The following is a 24,103-nucleotide window of genomic DNA, read 5'->3' as shown; positions in this document are numbered from 1 at the left end:
TGATAAATTCTTCTCTTGGGTGGGGTTTTCACTGCAGAAAAAAATACATAAGAGTATTTTATAGGCAAAATTTGCAATTAATGTTAACAGTCACTGAAGCTAAAATTCTTTTCTTGAAATCTTGCAATTTTCTAATATGGTCAAGACTAAAGCTTTCCCTTGATAATTATACCTATAAATGAACTATTATCAAGCAGAAAGGCACAGTCTTTTTGTTGCTTTATTCAGTAATTGAACTATGGCTCCACATCTGTCTTCCTGCAGCTATCACCAAAAGTATATATTCTCTCAGAACCAGTACATCTCAGCCAAGATGGCTGCCACATGAAAATGAGATAAGCAGGCACATTATCAATCCCAAAAACAACTCATGGGAACTGTACAAAACCAAACCTCCTCAGGGGGCACCCTCCACCTTCCTTTTGATGGTCAGCATGTCTGTCACCTGCACACCCACTAATAAACAAATACAAAAAAATGGTTCTACCTTAATCTCCACACTAGTTCTACACTGCAAGGGTTAGCATATTCAGAAACAAGGCAGAGGAGGTAACCAGATCCTTCAAAGGACACAATCAGGTATTATGAAGTTTGAAAAAAGCCAGGGTAATAACCATTGCCCTCTCTCCTCCTTTTCAAAAGGGGTAACACTTTTTTCCTCAACTACACACAGGTTGGACTGAAAGGTGGCAGCTGCCTCACAAAGCAGCCGTTTGAAAATAATTACTATTCACTGCCTTTGCTATGTGCCTAGCTTTGTTAAGAGTACAGTTTTTTTAAATATATGGTGTAGATGATTTGCTGAAACTACACTAACTGCTAAACAAGAATTAATAGGCTTTGTGTACATATTCTGACTTCTTTCCCTTCACTGCGGTGTTTCCATTTTTCCTAAAGATCATTCTGAACAAAGACAAACTCCCCACGGAACTAGTTGCCCAACAGATACATATCAGCTACTATTCACATTAACTCTTGATCATCTGCTAGATGGAAAACAAGCTTCCACAGACTCAATCACAAAACCTGAATCTTGCAGCACTCTGCTGGTTAAGAATGCTCAAAACAGCAGTCCTTTCCTATAAGATTGTCACTAAAAAGGCTCAAAGGTACTGGATTGTGGCAAACTGCTGAAAAGAATAACAGTACCAGAATGTCTAGAAGAGGGCAATATTTATAGGCAAAAGAGTGAGGGAAAGTCCTTTTGCTACTTACTTAAAGCAGAATGCCTATACTTCACAGGCTAAAGAAAATATGAAAACCACCCTCATTTAGTCTAGGTGAGAAAATAAATTCAGTTCCCAAGGTAACGTTCATGACCCTCAGAAAACTGAGTTGAAATTTGTTTTCAAAGAAAATCCCCTATCAAGATCAACAGCCCTATTCCACAACTGCTCTTATCCATCTTTTGGCCCCCAACCCAAAAATCTGTGGTTAAAGCTTTAGTTCCTAAAGCTGAGATTCCTGCATTTGAATCTCAACCCAGTCACTTCCTGTGTCATCTTGGATCAAATTCCCGAGTTTTTTCATGTGTAAATCAGGAATTATTTTAACAGTACCTACCCCACAAAGTTATTAAAGATATAAAGGAGAAAATCTATGCAAAGTACTTAACTCGAGCCTGGCATACAGTATAAAAAAGCTCAGTATATATTAGTTGCCATTGTTTTTGTTGTTATTGTTACATTTCATTTTAGCCCAGCTACCACTTTTTCCAGGAAGGCTTCTCTGATGAAACCGTCACCCCAAGATAGCTCTCTTCTGTGCATCCTACATATAGGATTTCTCTCACTAGATTATATTTGTTTTCCTATCTCATAAACTCTGTCCCCTTTAAGTGCTGGAGTTGTATCTGTACAGAAATTGTATGTGTAGGCCCAGAAAGATGTTTAACACATAGTAGACACTCAAGGAGGTTTTTTGTTAATTTTTAAAAGTTCACCCAATATTTAAATAAATTTTTGGGGTTTTTCCTATACTAACAAAATCAAGCAAGAGATGTCAGCTCCAATATGGAATATCTTGAGTTTTAGTCATTTGAATCAGATCCTTAATGTTAATTAATTTCCTTGGCTCAAAGAAGGAAGAGGCAGGAGAGAAAAGTAAAGTTCCTGGTTCACTAAGAAATTATAGAAAGAGCTTTTCAAATTAAATTGGGGAGTGCACTGAATAGGAAATACGAGAGATGTGCAAAGAGAGAAACTGAAGAAAAGCAGAGTGGATGAAAAAGAGATAACTGAATAATATAACCAGCTGGGAAACTACCTTTCCTGTCTAAACTCTAAACTAGAAAATCCTTTCAAATCCTAAAGAAATCCTTCCTCATGAAAGGACCAACCAAATTTCAGCTCCCTGAGCTATCTATTTCAGACCATTCAAGTTCACTCAAAGGTGACATAAGCCTTCACCATGAAAATTTCTGAACAAAGCAACAGTGGAGAATAGCTTCCCGGTTCACCTAGGCAAAGAGCCATGCATCACTGATAACATCTAGATCCATCCTCCTTCCCCTGTCCTGAGTAATGACGACAAGGGAAAAACAGAAAAAGATACCTCAAAGTTTTGATCGCCTAGGTGAAAACAGGGAAACCACTCTATCATAATTCTAATGCCTTTAACTTCTACCTGAAACAGTAAGTCAAAAGTTTGCATTAATTGAATACAGTATTATATTTCAAAAAGCCATCTGCCAAGGTTTAGCCCAAAGTCATTTTTCACAGTCAAGTATTAATCAAATCACTGGTGTAGCTGAAAATAGCTCTCCTACCATAAAGTCACCTGTTCAGAAACAATCCAGTCATCAAGGGCTTTATAATATTTGAAGGCAGAGTGAAGGAAAATGATTAAACTATGCACTTAAAAAAAAAAAAAAAAAAAAAAAAAAAACCTTGTAACTAGGGGGTTACACTGCTGCATATGATGTACTCAGAATCTCCTGCTTCGCTTTTTCTCCCACCACCTTATGACTAAAAGACTCTGGAGAATGCTGTCAGCAAGGAGAGCACGCCTCCAAGCCACAGCTTGAAGGAGCCCACACCTCTCTATGTAATACTGTCTTTGTACTTCAAAAGGCACAGGTATTAAATAATAACAGATAAACTTTGGCCTATACATAAAAGTGATTCTAAAAAGAATTTTTTTTCCTAAAAAGAAAGTACCAAGATATGATGTCATGAATCTTTATAGCCCACTTGTAGATGTTATTGTTAAGAGCCTGCAGTTGATTGCTGTCTCTCATTGCAGTTATTACCAGCTGATAAATTATTCGCATTCAGTACAATCATATCAACCTCCCTTTGGAAACCCACACAAAGAACCCTGAATCAGAGCACTATTTTGTTTTTTGGAAAGGTTTTCTCTCTTTTTTTTTTCTGGCTTGTTTTGTTGTTTCAAAGAAAAGGTCATTTAGAGGGCTGCAGTAGAAATATGTAAATTAAACAGAATAGTAGGCTTGGGAGGAAGAAAGGAAATAATATAGCTAGCTATGGAATGTTATTTCAGCAGATATGGCCAATAGAGGAAAAGTTTATATCAATTTATCCATTGAAAGTCTCTCTTTTTGGAGCATTATGTAAGTGCCATAAAAAAAATTAAAAAAAAAAAATGCAGTGGGCTGAACTGGGACATGTGAGGACTCAATACAACCAAGCTTCAGATACTTAAATATCTCGAACCACTTTTTGCTTATAGCAAATAAAATGCAGAGCTACAGATGCTTTCTCATCTGTGTGTAAATGAAAGCAAAACTGTGTGAGTAGTTAGTATTCTTAGAATTTTTGAGAGCCAGTTTATTTAAATTAAATCAAATCCAATCTGTATCTGTACAGAAATAATTTTCTTAGGGCTCTTATTCTCTAGAGTTACAAAGCTGTACATACTCTTCCCTCTATCCCCCCCTCTAAGATAAAGAAGTGAAAAGAGCTCTGCAGGTTAAAAGCCACTTCAAATGAATCTGAGAGGAGGAGGTTCAAAGGGATTAGAATATCCCATGTCTTACCAGCCTGCTATAGAACAGGGTTCAGCTATTCTCTGCCTCATTCTTTGTGTTCCCACAGCACATCTTCAACTTGATCATGCTTCTTTATGCTTCTACATCTATCTCTGCCTCCATAGCGTGACCTCTCTGATGGCAGGAATTGGGTTTTATTTAGCCTGATACATTATTTGTTGACCTGAAATGTCTATCTATAGTATATATATATAATACCTAGATATTAATTATCATTAATAATGTGAATTAAGCATCCTAGAGAAGGTATCAAAAATGCAGTTAGGCTGGGTGCAGTAACTCATGTCTGTAATCCCAGCACTTTGGAAGGCCAAGGCTGGTGGAGCACCCAAGGTCAGGAGTTCGAGACCACCCTGGTCAACACGGTGAAACCCCATCTCTACTATAAATAAAAAAAATCAGCCAGGCATGGTGGTGTGTGCCTGTAGTCCCAGCTACTCAGGAGGCTGAGGAAGGAAAATCGCTTGAACCTGGGAGGTGAAGGCTGCAGTGAGCCGAGATTACGCCACTGTACTCCAGCCTGGGCAACAAAGTGAGACTCTGTCTCAAAAAATAAAAACGTAAAAATGCAGTTATCTTATTTTAAGGCACTGAATGTAAGACAACACATATAAAGAGCCAGAGACCACAAATATTAGGAGAGTATAATCTGAGTCATCACCAAAATGCAGTACTGACATTCAGATAATTTCATATTGGTTTATTTATTACAATCATATGGCTTTCAATAGATTTCATTTTTCTGACATGTTTTTACATGTATTTTTTTTTCTTATACCTCCATTTTCAAGTTAATTGTAAGTCATACATTCTACCGACAGAAATAAAAATTTGGGCAAATGGGTCAACACTTCTGACTGCCAAATTATCTAGCATGGACTATCTCCAACTGCACAGAAACTGGCGTTTTCTTATCCTCATCTGTATAATGGCAACATTTCTCTGCTGCTTCAAAAATGATATTAATTCTAGGCAGGGAGATAAGAACGCCCAAATGTTCCTCAATGTCTCTTTCTTTGACACACGCACTCCCCACAGGGACACATGAAAGCCCTGGAAACATATCATAACATAGGGCCTTCACTCTCCACCACTTCCTCTACACTGACAGAGGCAGCCATGCTGCCAAGGCAGCAACCCCCACATGAAATACAAAAGAGTGGAGGCGAAATAGCTCAATCAAAACAGCTTGGGAACAGAAAGGAGGGTATGCTTGTCAGAGAAAGTCTCCAGGGATAGGCCAGAAAACTTTTGCTTCTGCTTTGACCACCCTGGGCAAATAACCCTGCTCTACGTCTGCAGACCTGAGCTTAGAGGCCAACTCTTTCCTTTAACCTTTCACAGAAACGGTAATAGGAAAACTTGCTCTGTTATTTGAAAAGTATATTGTGAGAAATGTCACAGTGCGGCTTATAAGCATACCCTGGGGAGCACAGCTGAGAGCAATTTTGAAAACCAAGCAGTTAGAAACTGATGAAGTAGAATGCACAGGTAGAAGAGAGCTTGGCACTGCTTCAGTACATGGGGCTGCTTGCTTCAGGCCAGATGCCACAGACTGACCCAGCAGGATGCAGATTATTCAACTTTCAGAGATGGAAGATGGCTCTTCAGCTTTTCTCTACAAGGCTGCTTCATTTTTTCTGATTAAGACTCATTCACTCTAGCCAGCCCACTTCCATAAGCCTCCAGCTGACTCGGGTTGCCCTCGGTTAAGGACAACAAACACTGAGCTGTATCAAAAACAAACAAACAGACAACAGAGGAGCCATTTCTTAACAGGCAGGATGGCAGTCCTCTTGAAATTGTGAACCTGAATTTCAATTTACAGAAGTGAAACGGAATCAATGTTACCCCCACTCCATCTCCCAGGTCTGGTAATATTAGTCATTCTCCTTATTACCTAAAAGTGAAAGAATTCATAAGTATACATTTATTTCAAACTCGAATGTGCTGCTGGATTAGAATCAAAACATAATGTTAAGCCAGTTGGAAGAAAGAGAGCATTCCTAAAAATCCTGTCATCTGCTAAGAGGGTTTAAAAAGGGGAACTGAAGTGAGATACGCTGGGCACCCAACTTTAGGGGCAGAGTCTGCAGTGGGGAGAGTTCCAGATAGGCCTTGGCCAGCATTCTTCCCTGCTTCTGTTTCCCCTTGGACAGCATCTGTGATGGCTCACTCACCATTCAGGGACATTCATAATTCTTTCTTTTCTTAGGGCATTTTCCTTTTGTGATTGGCCAAGGAAGTTCAAGATTTATATAATTGGTGCTTGCTTGATGCTAAGCATTGGAATGGTTCACCTGAGATCCTGAGTAACAAACCTGATGCCAAAAGGGCAGAAGCACCCTAATGCAGAAAAGACTTTCCAGTGCTGATGGGCTGGGCTAGGCTGGGTATATCTAACACCTATGAAATCACCATAGGAACACACTTCCAACTTGGGGGCAAAGGCTGCAGCCATAGCTCTCTTTCCACATTTCCGAATAACCACTCTTACTGTTCATTCAGGAGTGTGGATTATTAAAGGTGACAGAGTGAGCACTGGATAGAAAGAAAAGCTGGAGATATACCATCTTGTGGACAGGAGCTTCACCTACATTATTATTGGCAGGTTATTCTATTAAGACCAGCTTGAGACATCAAATTGTCTAGTCTACATCCCCAGGATTCTGCAAGGAAGACTAGGTCTCTATTGTCATGACATTACCTTGGGACCCGAGGGAAGCCTCAAACTCCTTGACGGGAATCCTGATGTCGGTAATGCCATCACTCTCAAAGGGAATTTCTGTTCCCTAGGAATGGCAAAGGTATTAACAGACTGCAAGCTCCATGAGGGCAGAAACCCTATGTGTCTTGCTCACCAATGTATTTGTTTTCCTTCTTTTTCTTTTATTCTTGAGAGTCTCACTCTGTTGCCTGGGCTGGAGTGCAATGGCACAATCACGGCTCACTGCAGCCTTGACTTCCTGGGCTCAAGCGATCCTGTGACCTCAGCCTCCCAGGTAGCTGGGACCACAGGTGCACGCCACCATGCACAGCTAACTTTTTATTATGTTTTTGTTACAGGGTCTCACTATGTTGTCCAGACTGGTCTCAAACTCCTGGCCTCAGACTCCACCTGCCTCAGCCTCCCAAATTGCTAGGATTATAGGCTTGAGCCACTGTGCCTGGCCTCACCACTGTATTTCTAATGCATAGGATTGTAAGTATTCAATAAATATGTTTTGAAGGAAGGAAGCACAGGACAAACTCTGCAGGCTACTTTTTTTTTTTTTTTTTTGAGAGAGCCTAACTCTGTCACCTAGGCTGAAGGGCAATGGCGCAATCTCGGCTCACCATAACCTCCGCCTCCTGGGTTCAAGTGATTCTCCTGCCTCAGCCTCCCGAGTAGCTGGGATTATAAGCATGCACTATCACACCTGGCTAAGTTTTGTATTTTTAGTAGAGACGGGGTTTTACCATGTTGGCCAGGCTAGTCTTGAACCCCTGACCTCAGCTTATCTACCTGCCTCGGCCTCCCAAAGGGCTGGGATTACAAGCATGAGCCACTGCACCCAGCCTGCAAGCTACTTCTAACACAAAACCCAAAAGTGTTGTTGAATCAACCCCAGTCAAAACACTGTCCTGACAAAAGACAGAGCCAACCTGGCCTAGCACAAGGCCTTGCCAAGCACGGGCACATCATCAGTATTGGGGGAGGTGAACTAGGGCAGAGGGCAAGGTGGAGTCATGGCATTAGAACAGAGTCCTCTTCCAGAGGAAATGCTTCCTTAGCTTGGGGGAAGAAACAAGTGGCCCACCATGCTCCTCAGTGGCATATTACAATCATGGAAAAAGCACAATACAATTCATTCTGTCATGGGCTTTAATTAATCTGAGACCTGAAAAGCTATATGAATGGAGGCCTACTTTCCCTGACAATACAGAAAGGCCAGCTATCTACCTCAAACTTAATAATGTGCAGACAAAGCTCCCACTGGACAGAGGTTTAAGAAGCCAGCAGAGAACTCAACCCTCCTGCCTGCTGGGTCATCCAGTGGTTAAATAAGAATTTAACCAAATTAAACTTTTATCTTATTGCTAACATTTGCTGATTTTTATTTATTCACCTGGGAGTAGGCTAAGCCCTTTGCATGAATATTTTATTTAATTCTCACAATCCTGTTAAGTGGTACTGCCATTTCCATTTTATAGATGAAGAACCTGATGGAAAGGTTTCAGTAACAGCACCTAGAACATAATAAAACCAGGACTGAGACTTGTCTGACACCCAAGTCCATGCTCCATGCCCTTGGCCACTCTGTCTCCTATCTCTTGCTCAGCTGATGAAAAGGCAGGTGGTCAAGACCAATTCTTATAACTTTTCTCTGCAACTTATCCAGTACTACCTGGAATCAAAAGTGGCTACAGGATCTTAACCACATGGGCTTTTCTTAGGAAAGCTGTTGGATGAAGGATCAGAAAGAAAGTTCAAAAGGCAGGTCCTCAAATCAAGAGCTATCCATTTTGACCCAAACTCTTCACTACTGTTCATCTGAAAATAGGTGTCCACAGGGAAGAGCTGAGGCTTTAAAAAAATAAAGTGTCCAAACACTAACCACACACATAGTTCTTAACTATGTTCCTGCCAGTTCCACACAATGCCTTGAATTAGAAGCTGTTCCAATTACTGAGATTTTTATAAAATCTCCAAAATAAGCCAAAAGGCTATGTTTTGGCCCTGCAATTGTTATTTGTTTTTATAAACTCCTCTGCTGTTTTATTATTTCCTCCCTTGAGGAATTCCTGAGGAGAATAGATTTAAGATAGTTTACTGTCTGATTATACTATTTTCTCATCCCTCTTCATTTTGTCACACAAATGGGGAAGTAAGTTTATGTTTGCACAGGTCTGCTAAAGGGCAAAAAGAACCCACCAAAATTATAGTTTTCCAAGATAGAGAGAAGGATTTAAGATGATTATCTTTCACTGAAGTGTTTAAGCAAGAGATGATTTAATTTCCTGAGAGAGGCCAACTTTAGCAAATTCTGATTGGCCTTACTTATGTCAATTAAATTGTGATATAACAAGATCCCATAGACTTGCTCAATGCTAGCTGAATTTTAGAATAAAAAGCCTTGCATGGTTTGTGTTAACAGCCAGAAAACTCTACCTTCCCCCAGCTGCCATGTACTCAAGTCATTATCCTACAATCTGAGGAGACAGATTTAGGATTAATAATTTATTACCTTCCTGTACTGCAATGTAGTTAAGAATATTGGACAATTTGGCAGGAGAAAGTTCCCACTGAAGACTCACTGATATAAGATATATTCCATTAGTCATCTGCCTCAAATTGGGTGCCCAACAGATATATGAAGAGCAGAGATATAATGCTACCTAAAAAGTCTCCTGAAAATGCTTTTCCCCTGAAGATTAAGACCAGTGCATATTCAAAATATATCATTCTCTTAAAGGAAAAAGACAAAGGGCAAAATGGCAAAGAAGGCAAGTGAGGGCAAGGTCCACAGGTATCTTTTGCCTGACAGGGACACTTACTTGGGGTTCAGGAATACAAGCAGGTATAAGAACAACAACAACAAAAAAGGCAACTAGTGGGAAAGAGACCCCTTGCTAAGGCAGGAGGTGTTTTTGTCCCATCTGCAGTCTCTATAGAGGTTAAGGGTGATAACTGATCTGTCTCACCCAGAGTTTGGAAATAATTAAAATATAAAGCATGGAAGTTAGGTGCAGATGAAGATCAAAATATTATCTTTATAATATGTGATTAGGATGAGAACATGGCTGAGATGTGTAATCACAAACGGCCTTTCTTATACTTTCCTATACTGAATTAAACTTACCTAATTGGACAACATGTAGGCTGACCTGGCATGGGCAGACCAGCTAGAGCACAGCAGTTGGAGAAGACATAAAAATCCTGAAGACTGGCCACTCCACACAATAGGATTCTTTTCTAATCTCACCAATCAGAAAAATTACTCTGCCACTCGCAGAGTGAGTTAGAGGAAAGGCAAAGGATATAGCAAAAATTACTCCCCAAAACTTGTTCCCTCCTAGGGAGTGAAGTGCCCATTTAACAGGCTGAGGTGGAAAAACAGAGGCTGGGGGCGGTGGCTCAGGCCTGTAATCCCAGCACTTTGGGAGCTGGAGGCGGGTGAATCATGAGGTCAGCAGATCCAGATCATCCTGGCCAACATAGTGAAACCCAATCTCTACTAAAAATACAAAAATTAGTTGGGCATGGTAGCACATGCCTGTAATCCCAGCTACTCGGGAGGCTGAGGTAAGAGAATTGCTTGAACCAGGGAGTCAGAGGTTGCAGTGAGCAGAGATCACACCACTGCGCTCCAGCCTGGCAACAGAGCAAGACTTCATCTCAAATAAAAAGAAAAGAAAAACAGAGCAGGAAAGAATGATGTTCCCTAACATGTATATTCCAAGGTAGTGCTATTTCCAGCATTATCTTTAATCCAACAAACCTTTATTGCTACCAACTACAACAGGTATAGTGCTAGATACTAGAGATGTAACTATGAACAGGATTGTTTCATGGAGTAGACAGACACATAAATAACTAATCAAAGTAGACTTCTGCTCCAAGCCATATGGAGTAGCTGATATCAGACTCACCAACCTGCTGTAAACAACTACAAAACTGGACAGAAGATACAAGCCAACTGTTTTTAGTCAGGAGATAACAGCCAGGGCAAGGTTGCAATCCTGAGGAGGGAAACCTGAAGTGAGCCCCATAACTGCCCAGCTCTATGTTAAGGGACAATTTCCCAACCATGACATAGGAAGCTGCAATCCGAACAGAATGCAGGGGTCTCACTGAGCCAGGAAGCAGAGATCTGAGTTTGGCTATAATTTAAGGGGTGAGAATTTGAGAGGAAGAATCTGTGAAGAAAAGGGGCCCCAGAAGTCCAGTGGGAGGGTCCCCTGCCAGTCCATGGCTGGACTATAATGGCTTGGGGCAAGACCACATGAGGTTTATTAGATGGTAGATGCTACAGGGCTGAGACGGAGAGTCACTATAGGTCAAGTAGTAACCTCTAGGGAGGCAAGACGAGCATGCTGGAACTCTGGCCTCACCAGGGTGAATGAAGAGTGAAGCAATCACATTAACGCTACATACCAGCAGAGACAACAGAAAGTGCCACCTTAGGAGTAAGGACCACACTCTAGAGCAAAACCTACTCTGAATCTCTCCTCACAAAGCCTAAGGCCACACAGAGTATAATATGGTATAATCATAGAGAGATGCATAGACATTATGAGAACATTACAGAAGTCCAGACGAGGGATCTCGGGGAAAGCATGAGAAAGGAGCTTATGTCTACCTGAACTGGAATTACATCAGGCAGAATGGTAATGCCATATGCAGAGAAATGGAACTCTCTACACAGAAATGTGAGATGAACTGTGACATGCACGTGGAAAGAGAAAGGAATGGAGAATACTCAGGGGGCCGGCCGTGGTGGCTCACAACTGTTATCCCAGCACTTTGGGACGGTGAGGCGGGTGAATCCCTTGAGGTCAGGAGTTTGAGACCAGCATGGCCAACATGGTGAAACCCTGTCTGTAGTAAAATTACAAAAATTAGCCGGGAGTGGTGGTGGGCACCTATAATTCTAGCTACTCAGGAGGCTGAGGCAGGAGAATTGCCTGAACCTGAGAGGCAGAGGTTACAGTGAGACAAGATCGTGCCACAGCACTCCAGCCTGGGTGACAGAACAAGACTCTGCCTCAGGAAAAAAAAAAATGACTCAGGGGTTTCTACCTCAGAATATGGCTAGAGGTGGCCTTTTGATGGTTACAGAGAATAAAAGAGAAGAAAGGCGGGTAAAAGATCGCAGGTTCGGTTTCACTATACTAAGTTAAAGTAGCCATACGATATCTTGGCTGGAGATGTGTGACACACAGATGGCTAAGTGGTCTGAAGCTCAAAAACAGTTACAAATTTGGAAGTAGTGAGCACATAGGTTACAAGCGAGGGAACAAATGAGACTGCACAGGGAGGGCACAAGTGGGACAAAAAAAGGGTTACAACAGAATGCTGACAAACAAAAGATCTAAGGGAGAGAAGAAAGTGGGGGAAAAATAATTAGAAAATACCATGCATTGGCTAGGAGGAGGACAAACCAAAGCATGGTGTAACTTAAAGCAAGTGAAGAAATAGTGTCAAGAAAGTAATCAAAGGTGTCAAATGCAGCAGAGATGTTAAGCAAGGTTAGAGGTAAAGGCATCCAACTAGGAAGGTCAGTAGTTATCCTGGCAAAAGCCAAGGTTTGGGCAGAAGCCAGACCTTACTGAATTCAGATGAGGACAAAGGTAGGAGAATGGGACAAAGCAAATGTGGTCTGCTCTTTCAGAAAACTTCACTGACTGCAAAGATCAAGTCAGGGAACTAGACAGCAACCTTTCACGAAGAACAGTGCCTGCCTCAATAAATATTTATTGAGTGAATAAGTAATTTTTAAAATGAACAAAAGAATGAAGAAATCAGCCGGGCATGGTGGCTCACGCCTATAATCCCAGCACTTTGGGAAGCTGAGGTGGGCGGATCACAAGGTCAAGAGATCACAACTATCCTGGTCAACATGGTGAAATCCTGTCTCTACAAAATACAAAAATTAGCTGGGTGTGGTGGTGCATGCCTGTAGTTCCAGCTACTCAGGAGCCTGGAGGCAGGAGAATCGCTTGAACCCAGGAGGCAGAGGTTGCAGTCAGCCAAGATCATGCCACTGCACTCCAGCCTGGTGACAGAGTGAGAAACCATCTCAAAATAAAAAAAAATGAAGAAATCTATACCAATCCAGTTGTTTCCCTAGTCCTTGTCTCTTACTGTGTTGGTTTGTTTATCTACAAACTGAATATGGAGTAGGCCCAAGCCAAGTTCCATTTCCTCCATGAAGCTTTCCTTCATTTTTCTAACCTTCAACAATCTTCTCTACTATAATAAAAAAGATGAACAATAACAAGTGTTGGCAAGGATGAAGAGAAACTGGAACCCCCATACATTACTGGTGCAGCTGCTGTAGAAAAGTTTCTCAAAAAAGTTAAACCAAGAGTTACCATATCATCCAGCAATTCCACTCATATATATAGTATATATATATATATAGAGTGAAATTTTTATATATAAATTTATATACATATAAGTGGCGGAACTGCTGGATCATATATATTATTACACATATATATATTACACATGTATGTGTAATTATTATTACACATACATGTGTAATAACATATATATGATCCAGCAATTCCTATATTTACATATATATTATTACACATATATGCGTAATATTACACACACATGTGTAATAATATATATATGATCCAGCAATTCCTGTATTTATATATATAATTATATATATATAAATTGCATATCTATCTTAATATACTATAATTGAATATATATATAGTAAAGTGAACTTGCATATATATATGATTCAGCAATTGCACTATTTATATATCTAAATACATGTATTTATCTATATATACACACACCCAAGAAAATGAAAAACATATGTTCACACAAAAATGTAGACATAAATGTTGAGAGCAACATTGTTCATAATAGCAAAAAAGTAGAAACAACACAATGCCCATCAACTGATGAATGAAATAAACAAAATGTGGTATATCCACAAAATAGAACACTATTCAGCCATAAAAAGAAACGAAGTACTGATACCTGCTAGAATATGGATGACTCTTGGAAACATTATTCTAAGTGAAATAAGCCAGACACAAAAGGCCACTTATCGTATTATTCCATTTATAGGAAATGCCCAGAACAGGCAAATCCATACAGTCAGAAGGTAGATTTGTGGTTTCTAGTAGCTTGGGGAGGAGGGTATAGAGTGACTGCTAATGGATATAAGGCTTCTTCTAGGGGTGAGAAAAAAGTTCTGGAATTAGATAGCGGTATATCTCAATTTTTAAAAACTTCTTGGCCAGGTGCAGTGGCTCACGTCTGTAATCCCAGCACTCTGGGAGGCCAAGGCAGGCAGACTGCTCAAATCCAGAAGTTTGACACTAGCCTGGCCAACACGGCAAAACCCCATCTCAATTAAAAATATAAAATTTAGTCAGGTATGGTGGCACACTCCTGTAGTCCCAGCTACCTGGGAGGCTGAGGCATGAGAATCGCTTGAACCTGGGAGGCTGAGGTTGCAATGAGCTGGGATCATACCACTGCAGTCCAGCCTGGATAACAGAGCATGACTCTGTCTCAAAAAAACAAAAAACAAAAAAAACTTCCTCTAATCTCTTACTACAGAACATCTAAATTCTACCCATCTATTTAGAACTACCTCTACTTGTTTGTATTGAGTGAAGTTACTGAGAGGTTCCTTAAAGACAGAGTCTCATCAACTTTCTCCTAGACTATTACATTAACATCCTAATGGATACCCTTACCTCTAACCCTGACCTCCCTCCATCTCCAGAATTATCATTCTTCTACACTCCAGCAAAAATTATCCAGAAATTTACCAGTATTATAGTATATTTAATACAGTATTAATACAGTTTTATATTTAATACTCGCATTAAAGTGTTTGCCTTACAGGTGCACAAAACAAATCACTGGGGCATGAAAAGAAAATATTAGAACTCTTCATATTTGTTTCTTAGTCTATCCCTTTAAAATTTTGTTTTTAAAATTTTTTTTGGCCGGGTGCAGTGACTCACACCTGTAATCCCAGCACTTTGGGAGGCTGAAGTGGGTGGATCACGAGGTCAGGAGTTCAAGACCAGCCTGACCAACAGGAAGAAACCCCGTCTCTACTAAAAATACGAAAATTAGCTGGGTGTGGTGGTGTATGCCTATAATCCCAGCTACTTGGGAGGCTGAGACAGGAGAATTGCTTGAACCCGGGAGGTGGAGGTTGCAGTGAGCCAAAATCACGCCATTGCCCTCCAGCCTGGGCAACAAGAACAAAACAAAACAAAAAAAAATTTTTTTGGTACCTCTTATATATACACAAGACATCACTACAAAATTACTTGTTATAATGTATAAATATATATATAGGGGTACGTTCTCAATTTTTTAATGGATTAAAGTGTATCATGAAAAAAATTTATAGACTATCTACCTAAAAAGACTAAAATTGAAGCTTATTGACATAGCATATAATATCCTTTGTGACCTAGCCACCAGTTACCTCTTCTGGAGCTGCCAAACCAGCTTTGCTGTTTATATTCCAGTAGTGCTAAACTGCTTATGGAGTTTCTTCTATATACCAGGCTGTTTCACACTTTCATGCCTCTGCGCTTGCATGGGAGTACCCTCTGAATCCTTCAAATTCAACCTTCACAACTCTGTTCAGACATCAACTTCTCTTGAAAGAACTCCTCAGAGTACCCCCTTTGCCTCTAAGCTAAATGCTTCTCCTATGGTTCCAGTAGCACTCTGTGCATTGCGTCCCTCTCTTTTTTTTAAGAGACAGGGTCTCACTCTGTCACCACACTGGAGTACAGTGACATGATCATGGCTCACTGCAGTCTTGAACTCCTCGGCTCAGGTGATCCTCCCACCTCAGCTTCTCAAGTAGCTAGGACTACAGGTGCCCACCACTACAGCTGGCTAATTTTTTTTATTTTTTATTTTTGCAGAGATGGGGTCTCACTATGTTGCCCAGGCTGGTCTTGAACTCCTCGCCTCAGGTGATCCTCCTGCCTCAGTCTCCCAAAGTGCTAGGATAACAGGCATGAGCCCACGCACCTGGTCTCTACCTTTTTACTTGCCACTGGTTATTCCAGGGAAAGGATTGTATTGTACTAAGCTTTATTATCCTAGTGCCTAGTCTAGAAGCAGACTCCTAGTAAGTTCTCAAAAAATGGCTCTGAATTGAATAAATTTTTCTCTGTACTCAAAATACATTTTTTTTTGAGATGGAGTCTTGCTCTGTCGCCAGGCTGTAATGCAGTGGCGCGCTGCGTACTGCAACCTTCAACTCACTGGTTTAAGCGATTCTCCTGCCTCAACCTCTGGAGTAGCTGGGATTACAGGCATGTGCCACCATGCCCAGCTAATTTTTGTATTCTTAGTAAAGACGGGGTTTCACCATGTTGGCCACAATGGTCTTGATCTCCTGACCTCATGAGCCACCCGCCTTGGCCTCCGAAAGTGCTGGGATTACAGGTGTGAGCCAGCGCGTCTGACCTCAAAATACATATTAACTGTGTAATCTCCTTCTCAGAGGTAGGGAAATATTAGTACAAGTTTTCATAGCCAATTGTTAGCTTTAGGCCTAAGAACATTAGCCTCAGTGATTCCCCTTGTTTTAGATTTCTAGGGCCAGCTAGGTCCTTGCATTCCCCCACAAACATGCACACATAACTCTTCAGATGTATATATTCTTTCTTTATATGTATTAATATATTTGTTAAGATTTTAGTCAATCTTGTTGGTCTCAAAGGAATTGTGTCTCCTTAAGGTGCCTTTCCATACCTCTGCTCTGATTGTGTTGTTTTTAAAGCTTAATTCTCAAAGAACAATTCCCTTATTGGTAATTTATTAATTTATTCCGTCAACAAATATTTTACGCATCTACTATGTGCCAAGCCCTTGGTACTTGCTAGGAATACCCAGCATAACAAAAGAGACAACATGTCTGCTCTCAAGAAGCTGGCAATCTATTGTGGAAATTTCCTAATTCCTGGGGTCACTTCCTATTTGTCTCCAGAAAAGAATCCCCAGGTCCAAAATACTATATTTTTCAAGCCACTTAACAATAAAATAAAAAAGAAAAATAGTTATTCAATGGTGCACAAGGAAAACACAGACAGACCACCTTTTATCAAATTGCAATCAGTGCTTTCTAACAGTAGGGCTTCAGCACTGAACCCAAAAGTGGAAATAAAAAATAAGCCCACTATGTATAACAGGTGCCTGGGGCTCTACCAAAGATGGAGCAAACTCCTAAGTGGGAAACAGGAGTGGAGGATAACTGCAGAGCTGCCTTAATTTGGTTAGTTTTTCAGAAATAATCATGAGCTAAATAACAGCAGCAATCAAGAATGTATTTTTTCCGGAAAAAATGTAAACACTCAGGTAAACACTGAATAAGCTCCCACCAATAGGTTTTTGCTGTTATTATTTTGTTGTTGCTTTTTCAGGTAGGTTGTTTTCCCCTTATAAAAAAAAGTATACAAGTATACCAAAGAAAGGGCTGGAAGACACGGAAAAGTATAGAGAGATAATAATTCCTCCAGTCAAAAAAATACGTATTTTTGTACATCTTGTTTCAGACTGTTTTCTATTATATAATTTTTTCTTTTCAGAAAATTGACACCACATTGAATGTGTAGTTGCATAACTTGATTTTATCATTTAATATTAGGAGCATTTTCCCATGTACTTTTTTTTAATTAGTAAACTTTTTTTTATTCTAAAGAGGCAGAGCCTCACCATATTGCCCTGGCTGGTCTCAAACCCCTAGGCTCAAGCAATCCTCCCATCTTAGCCCCCTAAGTAGCTGGGACTAGAGACATGTGCCACCAGACATAGCTTTTCTAGGACAGAATAGTATTCTACCATGTGGAGATGCAAGATTTCACCACTCTCCTCTAATTAAGCAGGTTTTAGGAATATTTTGCAGCACAGAATAGATAAGTGTTACTGAAAGCTCTCATTTACAACTATCTAAATGTATCCTTCAGATAAATTCTTTTTTTTTTTTTTTTTGAGTCAGAGTTTCCCTCTTGTTGCCCAGGCTGGAGTGCAATGGCACAATGTTGGCTTACCGCAACCTATGCCTCCCCGGTTCAAGCGATTCTCCTGCCTCAACCTCCCAAGTAGCTGGGATTCCAAACATGTGCCATCACACCTGGCTAATCTGGTATTTTTAGTAGGGATGGGATTTTTACATGTTGGCCAGGCTGGTCTCAAACTCCTGACCTCAGGTGATCCGCCCACCTTGGCCTCCCAAAATTTTGGGACTAGAAGTGTGAGTCACCGTGCCAGGCCCACATAAATTCTTAAATGAAGAATTACGTCAAAGAATATGAATTTTTTTAGAGCTCTTGATATTTATGCCAAGAAGTTCTCTGTTCAAACTCTTCAGCATTATATGAGGATAACGACATCAACCTTTGGCAGTACTAGATATTTTTACTTTAATCTTCATTAATGTGATAGATTTAAAAGGATATCTCATTTTAATCTGCAGTTTTGATTGGTAATGAAAATGAACATTTTAAAAATGTTCATTTTAATTTCTTATTTATGGCACTGTTTATGCCCTTTATTTTATTAGGATATTGTATTTTTTTTTTAATGATGGGAAGGAGCTCCAACTAAATCAAAGTATATAACAAATATGTGTGTCACATGTTGCTTGCATGTTCCCTCAATTTGAATGAACACACATGGCTCTTGAACTTTTAATTTCCATGGTAATAGCTCCAAATTCTTCTACAGCAGAACCGGCAAAACTTAATCCTCACCAGTACTACTCCTAATACCACCTTTGCATTTCTATACTTAATCAGGGTGCTGTTTTAAGCACCAAACTCAAAGTTACTAACGATTTGCACAATGAGCCTATAATGCTGTGTTTAACCAAGTGGTAGACCGGAAAACACAGAAAGACTTGTAATTGCTTCTTTATCCTCCGTGCTTTGAATCCCTCAAATAATAAGCTGCTTACCATGGTTCTGGGTAAAAAAAAAAAAAAAAAATTGCCTTTGGTCCTCTAAAACATCACCCGTGTTTGGAAGGCAGAGTAACAGAAGACAAAGAGTATGAGCTCTAGAGTGGACAAACCTGGGTTTAGAATTGTAGCTCCATCATGTTCTTGCTGTGTGACCTCAGCCAAGTCATTTTGCCTCTCTAGGCCTCAATTTCCTTATTTATAAAATGAGAAAACTATCTGTTTTAGAGTTATCATGAAGATGATAAAGTATATAATGTTTATAATTAGAAGTCTGGTATGTGGTAGGTGTGTTTCAGAAAATGTGATTTACACCAGGCACTGTGGTTGTTGCCTGCAATCCCAGCTATCAGTAGGCCAAAGTTGGAGGATTGACTGAAACCAAGAGATCGACACCAGACTGGGCAAAACAGCAAGACCCCATCTCTTAACAAAAAAAATGTAAAAATTAGCCAGACAGCCAGGTGCAGTGGCTCATGTCTCTAATCTCAGCACTTCGGGAGGCTGAGGCAGGCAGATCACTTGAGGTCAGGAGTTTGAGACCAGCAGGGCCAACATGACAAAACCCCATCTCTACTAAAAATACAAAAATTAGCTAGGTGTGGTGATGCACAGCTGTAATTCCAGCTACTTGGGAGGCTGAGGCAGGAGAATCACTTGAACCCAGGAGGCAGAGTTTGTAGTGAGCTGAGATTACGCCACTGCACTCCAGCCTGGGTGATGGAGTAAAAAAACAAAAACAAAAACAAACAAACAAAAAATTAGCCAGGCATAGTAGCTCATGCCTGGAGGTTGGGGTGAGAGGCCAGCCAGAGCCCAGGAGTTCGAGGCTACAGGCAGCTATGATCACACCACTGCACTCCAGCCTGGGTGACAAGACCTCATTTCATTTTTTTAAAAAAGTGATTCTTCCCTACTCTGACAGTGCTAAATCAATTACTTATTTAATTCTAATGATCTTATATAAAATGTTGGCCTGAAATAGTCAGCTGTCCCAGCAAAGAATCATCTGGGGTAAAAAAAAAAACATGTAGATCAGCTTTCTGTCAAGTGTAATTTCCACTGCTACAATTATGCAATCATCAACCATCACTGCAAGACAACAAAAACCCCAAAGCTGATGTTACTGAAATTGCTGAATACAATAATTACTACGGTCTCAAAATCATGACCACCAATTCCTTTAGGAAAGCAACAGAAATCTTTGTAATTGTAGGAGCAAAAGGTTGATTAGTTATCCCAGACAGTGGTTTCTACAGCAGAAGGTTTTCGGTCACGGGCCAGAATGGCAGCACACTCAGAAATCTTTCTCAAATTGCTGTTTTCTCACACTCGTACTCTGAAAGGAACAAGGTCAACAAAAGAACTGAAAAGAAAGAAAGGGCATTCTCTTTTGAAATTTAGCCTTCTTAGCACTGATTCCTGGCAAGAGGCTTTACCCTGGCGAAATAATCTCTAGGAGGAAAACACAGTCTATGAAATCTGTCAACATAGCCCCTTTCTACGGAAAAAGTAAGGAACGTGTTTTTCTTGTAAGTGTGGACTCCTTTAGGAAAGGAAAGGCAAATAGCTTGGGCAAATAGCAAGACTAAACACCTATGTTGAGTGCTGTGCTACCTGCTTTAATTATTTTATCCCTCAGATCAAACTATGAGGTAGATATTATCCTTCCTCAAGATATTAGGTAACTTGCTCAAGGTTTTATAGTCATTAAGTGGAAATATTTCCAGTTCCAGGACCCAGATCTGTCCAACTTTGAAACCTTTTTATTTTCAATAAACCTTTATCAAGTCTTAAAACGGTTATGCCAATTCTTCCTTATGAAAAGGAATCCAATTTAAATTCTGATTCCAAAACAAAACAAATAAATAAACCCAACATACTGAGTATTCACCAAAAGAATGATCATTTCTGTCAATTAGCAGATTGCTTTTCTGCCTCCCAATAGTCCTTAAAATGAACTGAGAGACTCATATGAAGTGCCCTTTAAAAAAAAAAAAAAATCTTAAATCTATAAAGAAAATGGTACCTGTTGACAACCACAGAACACTGAAGCAAAAGCAAGTATAAAACAGGTACAGGCTTCTCAACCACTTCGCAGATGTCTGCCAATAATATCCTGATAAAATCCAGGAAGCAGGTCTTGGCTTGACTCCCAGCCTCTTCTCCATGGCCTTCCAGACACGCAGAACCAGTACACTAGAAGGACAGAAAGAGAGGAAATTACATGCCAAGTAATTAATAATTGATTCCTGGAAATGTGGAATGCTAGAGAATGTGACAGATTAGGAAAAAGAAAAATTTCAAGTTTGTCTTTAACAGCTCAACACTGCCTATAAATTTTAAACCTGGACTTTGAGGTAGCTATACTTATCACAATAACAACATAGCGAGGGATATGAAATGAATCCACTAACAAGTGAAACACTTTATATTCCCTTTTTAAAAAAAAACTACCAGTAAATCACCTATGTGGTAGAATGGAAAGAGCACCACCCTGCAAACAAGATCAGAGTTTTATTTGCAGTTCTGCTACTAACAGCTTTGTGACTGATCAAACACACTTTCTTGCCTATGAGAAGAAGAGGTTGCACCCTCAGAGGTAAAGTAACCTGAGGGTTATATGTGGCCCAGTATTTTTTAAATTTCTGAATGCAAATGTCTGTAGGCAGGAAATGTACTCTCCAGTCTGCTACTGTCCCCACCCACCACTATTATCTTAAAAATATATTCAGTTTACACCTCAGTGCTACCCACCCCAATCCCTGCACTCAACAAATATTTATGCCACGCACTATGCTGCCTACTCCACAATCTAGGGGCTGGATGATTTAGGTCTCTTCCAGCAGAAAAACTCATTTGCCATAAATTTCTTCCCTCTTATACAACTTTGGGATATTGTCTAAATTATTATGTAAATATTGGCAACATTATGAGGGTTGACTGAGTTCTGAAGAAGCAATTCAAAAACTTCTGTCCAACTATGTACCTGTCATCTACATCCAGCAAATGACACAGGCTGCCAACCCCTAACTCCTATCCACGGCCAGCCTACAGGGAGATCAGCATTACCTGGGCTGGATACCAATGCCGATAACAGGAAACAGACACAGACATACACACAGCTGCAAAACTGAGGTGCAGCCCAGCCAAACAACTGGGCTGCAAAACTGAGGTGCAGCCCAGTCCTCACAGAGCCATACGCATCTGAAGGACTCTCTCGTTCTCATTCACTTCCATCCATTCCTATTTCTAGTTGTTTTGCAGTTGTATTTCATGGAGCAGGGGGCAGAAAGGAGGTGTGTGGGCCATAGACATGTTCAAGAGATTATGAAATGGAGCCTAAGTTAGAAAGTACATCCAGCAACTTCTCTAGCCTCCCAAGATGGAACAAGTGACTATGCGTGTGTGTGTGTATGTGTGTGTATGAATCTTACCCAATACATTTCTGCCCACCACAAAAGGATTTAAAGCTCAAGGTGACTCAACACCTGTCATCAATAGCCTGACAGGTGGGTGGGTGAAGCAGAAAAGAAATGAATAGCTTTTGAAAAATGGAGTAATAAACACCATTGGACTAACAAGCTGATTAGAAGTGCAATGTCTAGCAAATCCTGCATAAGAGAAAGGCAGTTAGCCGGGCGCGGTGGCTCAAGCCTGTAATCCCAGCACTTTGGGAGGCCGGGGCGGGTGGATCACGAGGTCAAGAGATCGAGACCATCTTGGTCAATATGGTGAAACCCCGTCTCTACTAAAAATACAAAAAATTAGCTGGGCATGGTGGTGCGTGCCTGTAATCCCAGCTACTCAGGAGGCTGAGGCAGGAGAATTGCCTGAACCCAGGAGGCGGAGGTTGCGGTGAGCCGAGATCGCGCCATTGCACTCCAGCCTGGGTAACAAGAGCGAAACTCCGTCTCAAAAAAAAAAAAAAGAGAAAGGCAGTTAATTTCATCTGAACTCCTAACCAGTCATTCCTCTGAAACCTATAATTGCCTAAGGGCACAAATCACTGCTAGGGTCCAGTTAAAGTCTTGCTGACCAAAGGCAGGAACACCACCACATCACCAAGATCCAAATGGTTTGTTATTGAATCAAAGGGTAACAACCCAGGGAGAGAACACACACCCCCACAATACTTGACAAATGAAAATCTAGAAAAGCTCACAATAGTTCTGGCATTTGGGGCGTTACAAGTACACCCAAAATAAAAGCACTCTCTGTTGCAGCAGCTGTTCAGACAGAACAGGGGGTAATGTTTACTTAATACTTCAGGTTGATGGGGGCTGTATCATAGTTCAGTCTGTCAACTACATACGTGGAACTCCATTTATGTACACAGCGATAAGATATGTTTGAACAACGACGGAGCACGTCTGAAACAGCCTATTCAGTTAGTATGAGTAATAGAGAATAAAGCTCTCTTTTAAAAAGTCTCAGATACTTGGGAAAGTAACAGAACAGACTGCCATGAATAGCTTTGCTTATATTTGCGGACACTGTTTTTCAAATAGCTGGAAAAATGAACAGATTGTTCTGGGAGGTCGTCTTTCCAATTTGTTCCTAGTTTTCAGTCTGTTAATCACAGAAGAAAGCACAGGGAGAGTCAGCTAATGCTTGTCACTAACTGCAACTACTGTCGGTTGGACACAACCACTATGAGACCAGAAGCCAAAGCTTTCCTGGAATCCCGCCAGAGGTTATCAATTTGGACTTCCTTCATTTCACCTTTGTGCTGACTGCAGCCACTATAGGACCCTCTGTGGGGCATAATTTTCAAAATCCTAAATGAGGCAGGTTTCACATTATAATGGACACATCGTGCTCAACCCCTTCCCTTTTGATAAATATTATTCGACATCAACCTTCTATCTCGGTAGGGAGACCAAACATCAGAGACAGTCGCTAAAGGCTGGGGTGCAGAGGTCGAAGGTGGAAGCAGGACGGCAGCATCCCGAACCCTGGCCGTCTGCCCGGCTGCCAGGGAACAGAGGGAGCTGCCTGGCTAGGCCCGGGCCCGAGAGAAGCGGGGTTCAGCCTGGGACCCAAGCTGCGCACCTGCAAGGCCAGAAGCAGCTGGCTGCCCTGGCAGAGCCTGGGACGCCACCTCCGGACCCAACATCCGGCCAGCGCACCCGCTGGCATCGCCCGTCCCGCTTGCCCCTCCCCAGAGCCCAAGGTCCTCGGCCTGGCAGCCAGCCGCCCCCGGCCACCTACCGGGGCTCAGGGCCACATACCGGGGCCCCGGCTCTCGGCGGCCTCCGCCTCCTCCTGGTCCATGGGCTCGGGGACCCCAACCTTCGTTCCCCTCACCCGAAGGAGGAAGAGGAAGACGGTAGTGCGGGCTCCCCACCCGGACAGCTACCTCTCGCCTCAGCCTCCCTGGACAGCGACGGCGGCCGGAAACGCCGCCTCCTCCCAC

General features: G+C 41.2%; 1 protein-coding gene across 1 annotated transcript in view; it reads right to left on the bottom strand.

Moving 5' to 3' along the window:
- KIAA0319L (KIAA0319 like) overlaps positions 1–24,070 on the bottom strand; it is a 131,002-nt gene extending 106,932 nt beyond the window's left edge. Inside the window, exons 1-2 of the mRNA XM_037728714.1 lie at positions 23,899–24,070; positions 20,714–20,883 (exon numbers count right to left, since the gene is read on the bottom strand). Coding sequence (XP_037584642.1) covers positions 20,714–20,855 — 142 coding nt within the window. The 5' untranslated portion in view covers positions 20,856–20,883; positions 23,899–24,070. The remainder of the gene's footprint in view (positions 1–20,713; positions 20,884–23,898) is intronic.
- Positions 24,071–24,103: the final 33 nt, after the last annotated feature.

The sequence above is a fragment of the Cebus imitator genome, unplaced genomic scaffold (assembly GCF_001604975.1).
Source record: "Cebus imitator isolate Cc_AM_T3 unplaced genomic scaffold, Cebus_imitator-1.0 Scaffold277, whole genome shotgun sequence".
Classification (NCBI taxonomy): domain Eukaryota; kingdom Metazoa; phylum Chordata; class Mammalia; order Primates; family Cebidae; genus Cebus; species Cebus imitator.
The sequence above is the reverse complement of the archived record's forward strand: the minus strand, read 5'-3'. Positions and strand labels throughout refer to the sequence as shown.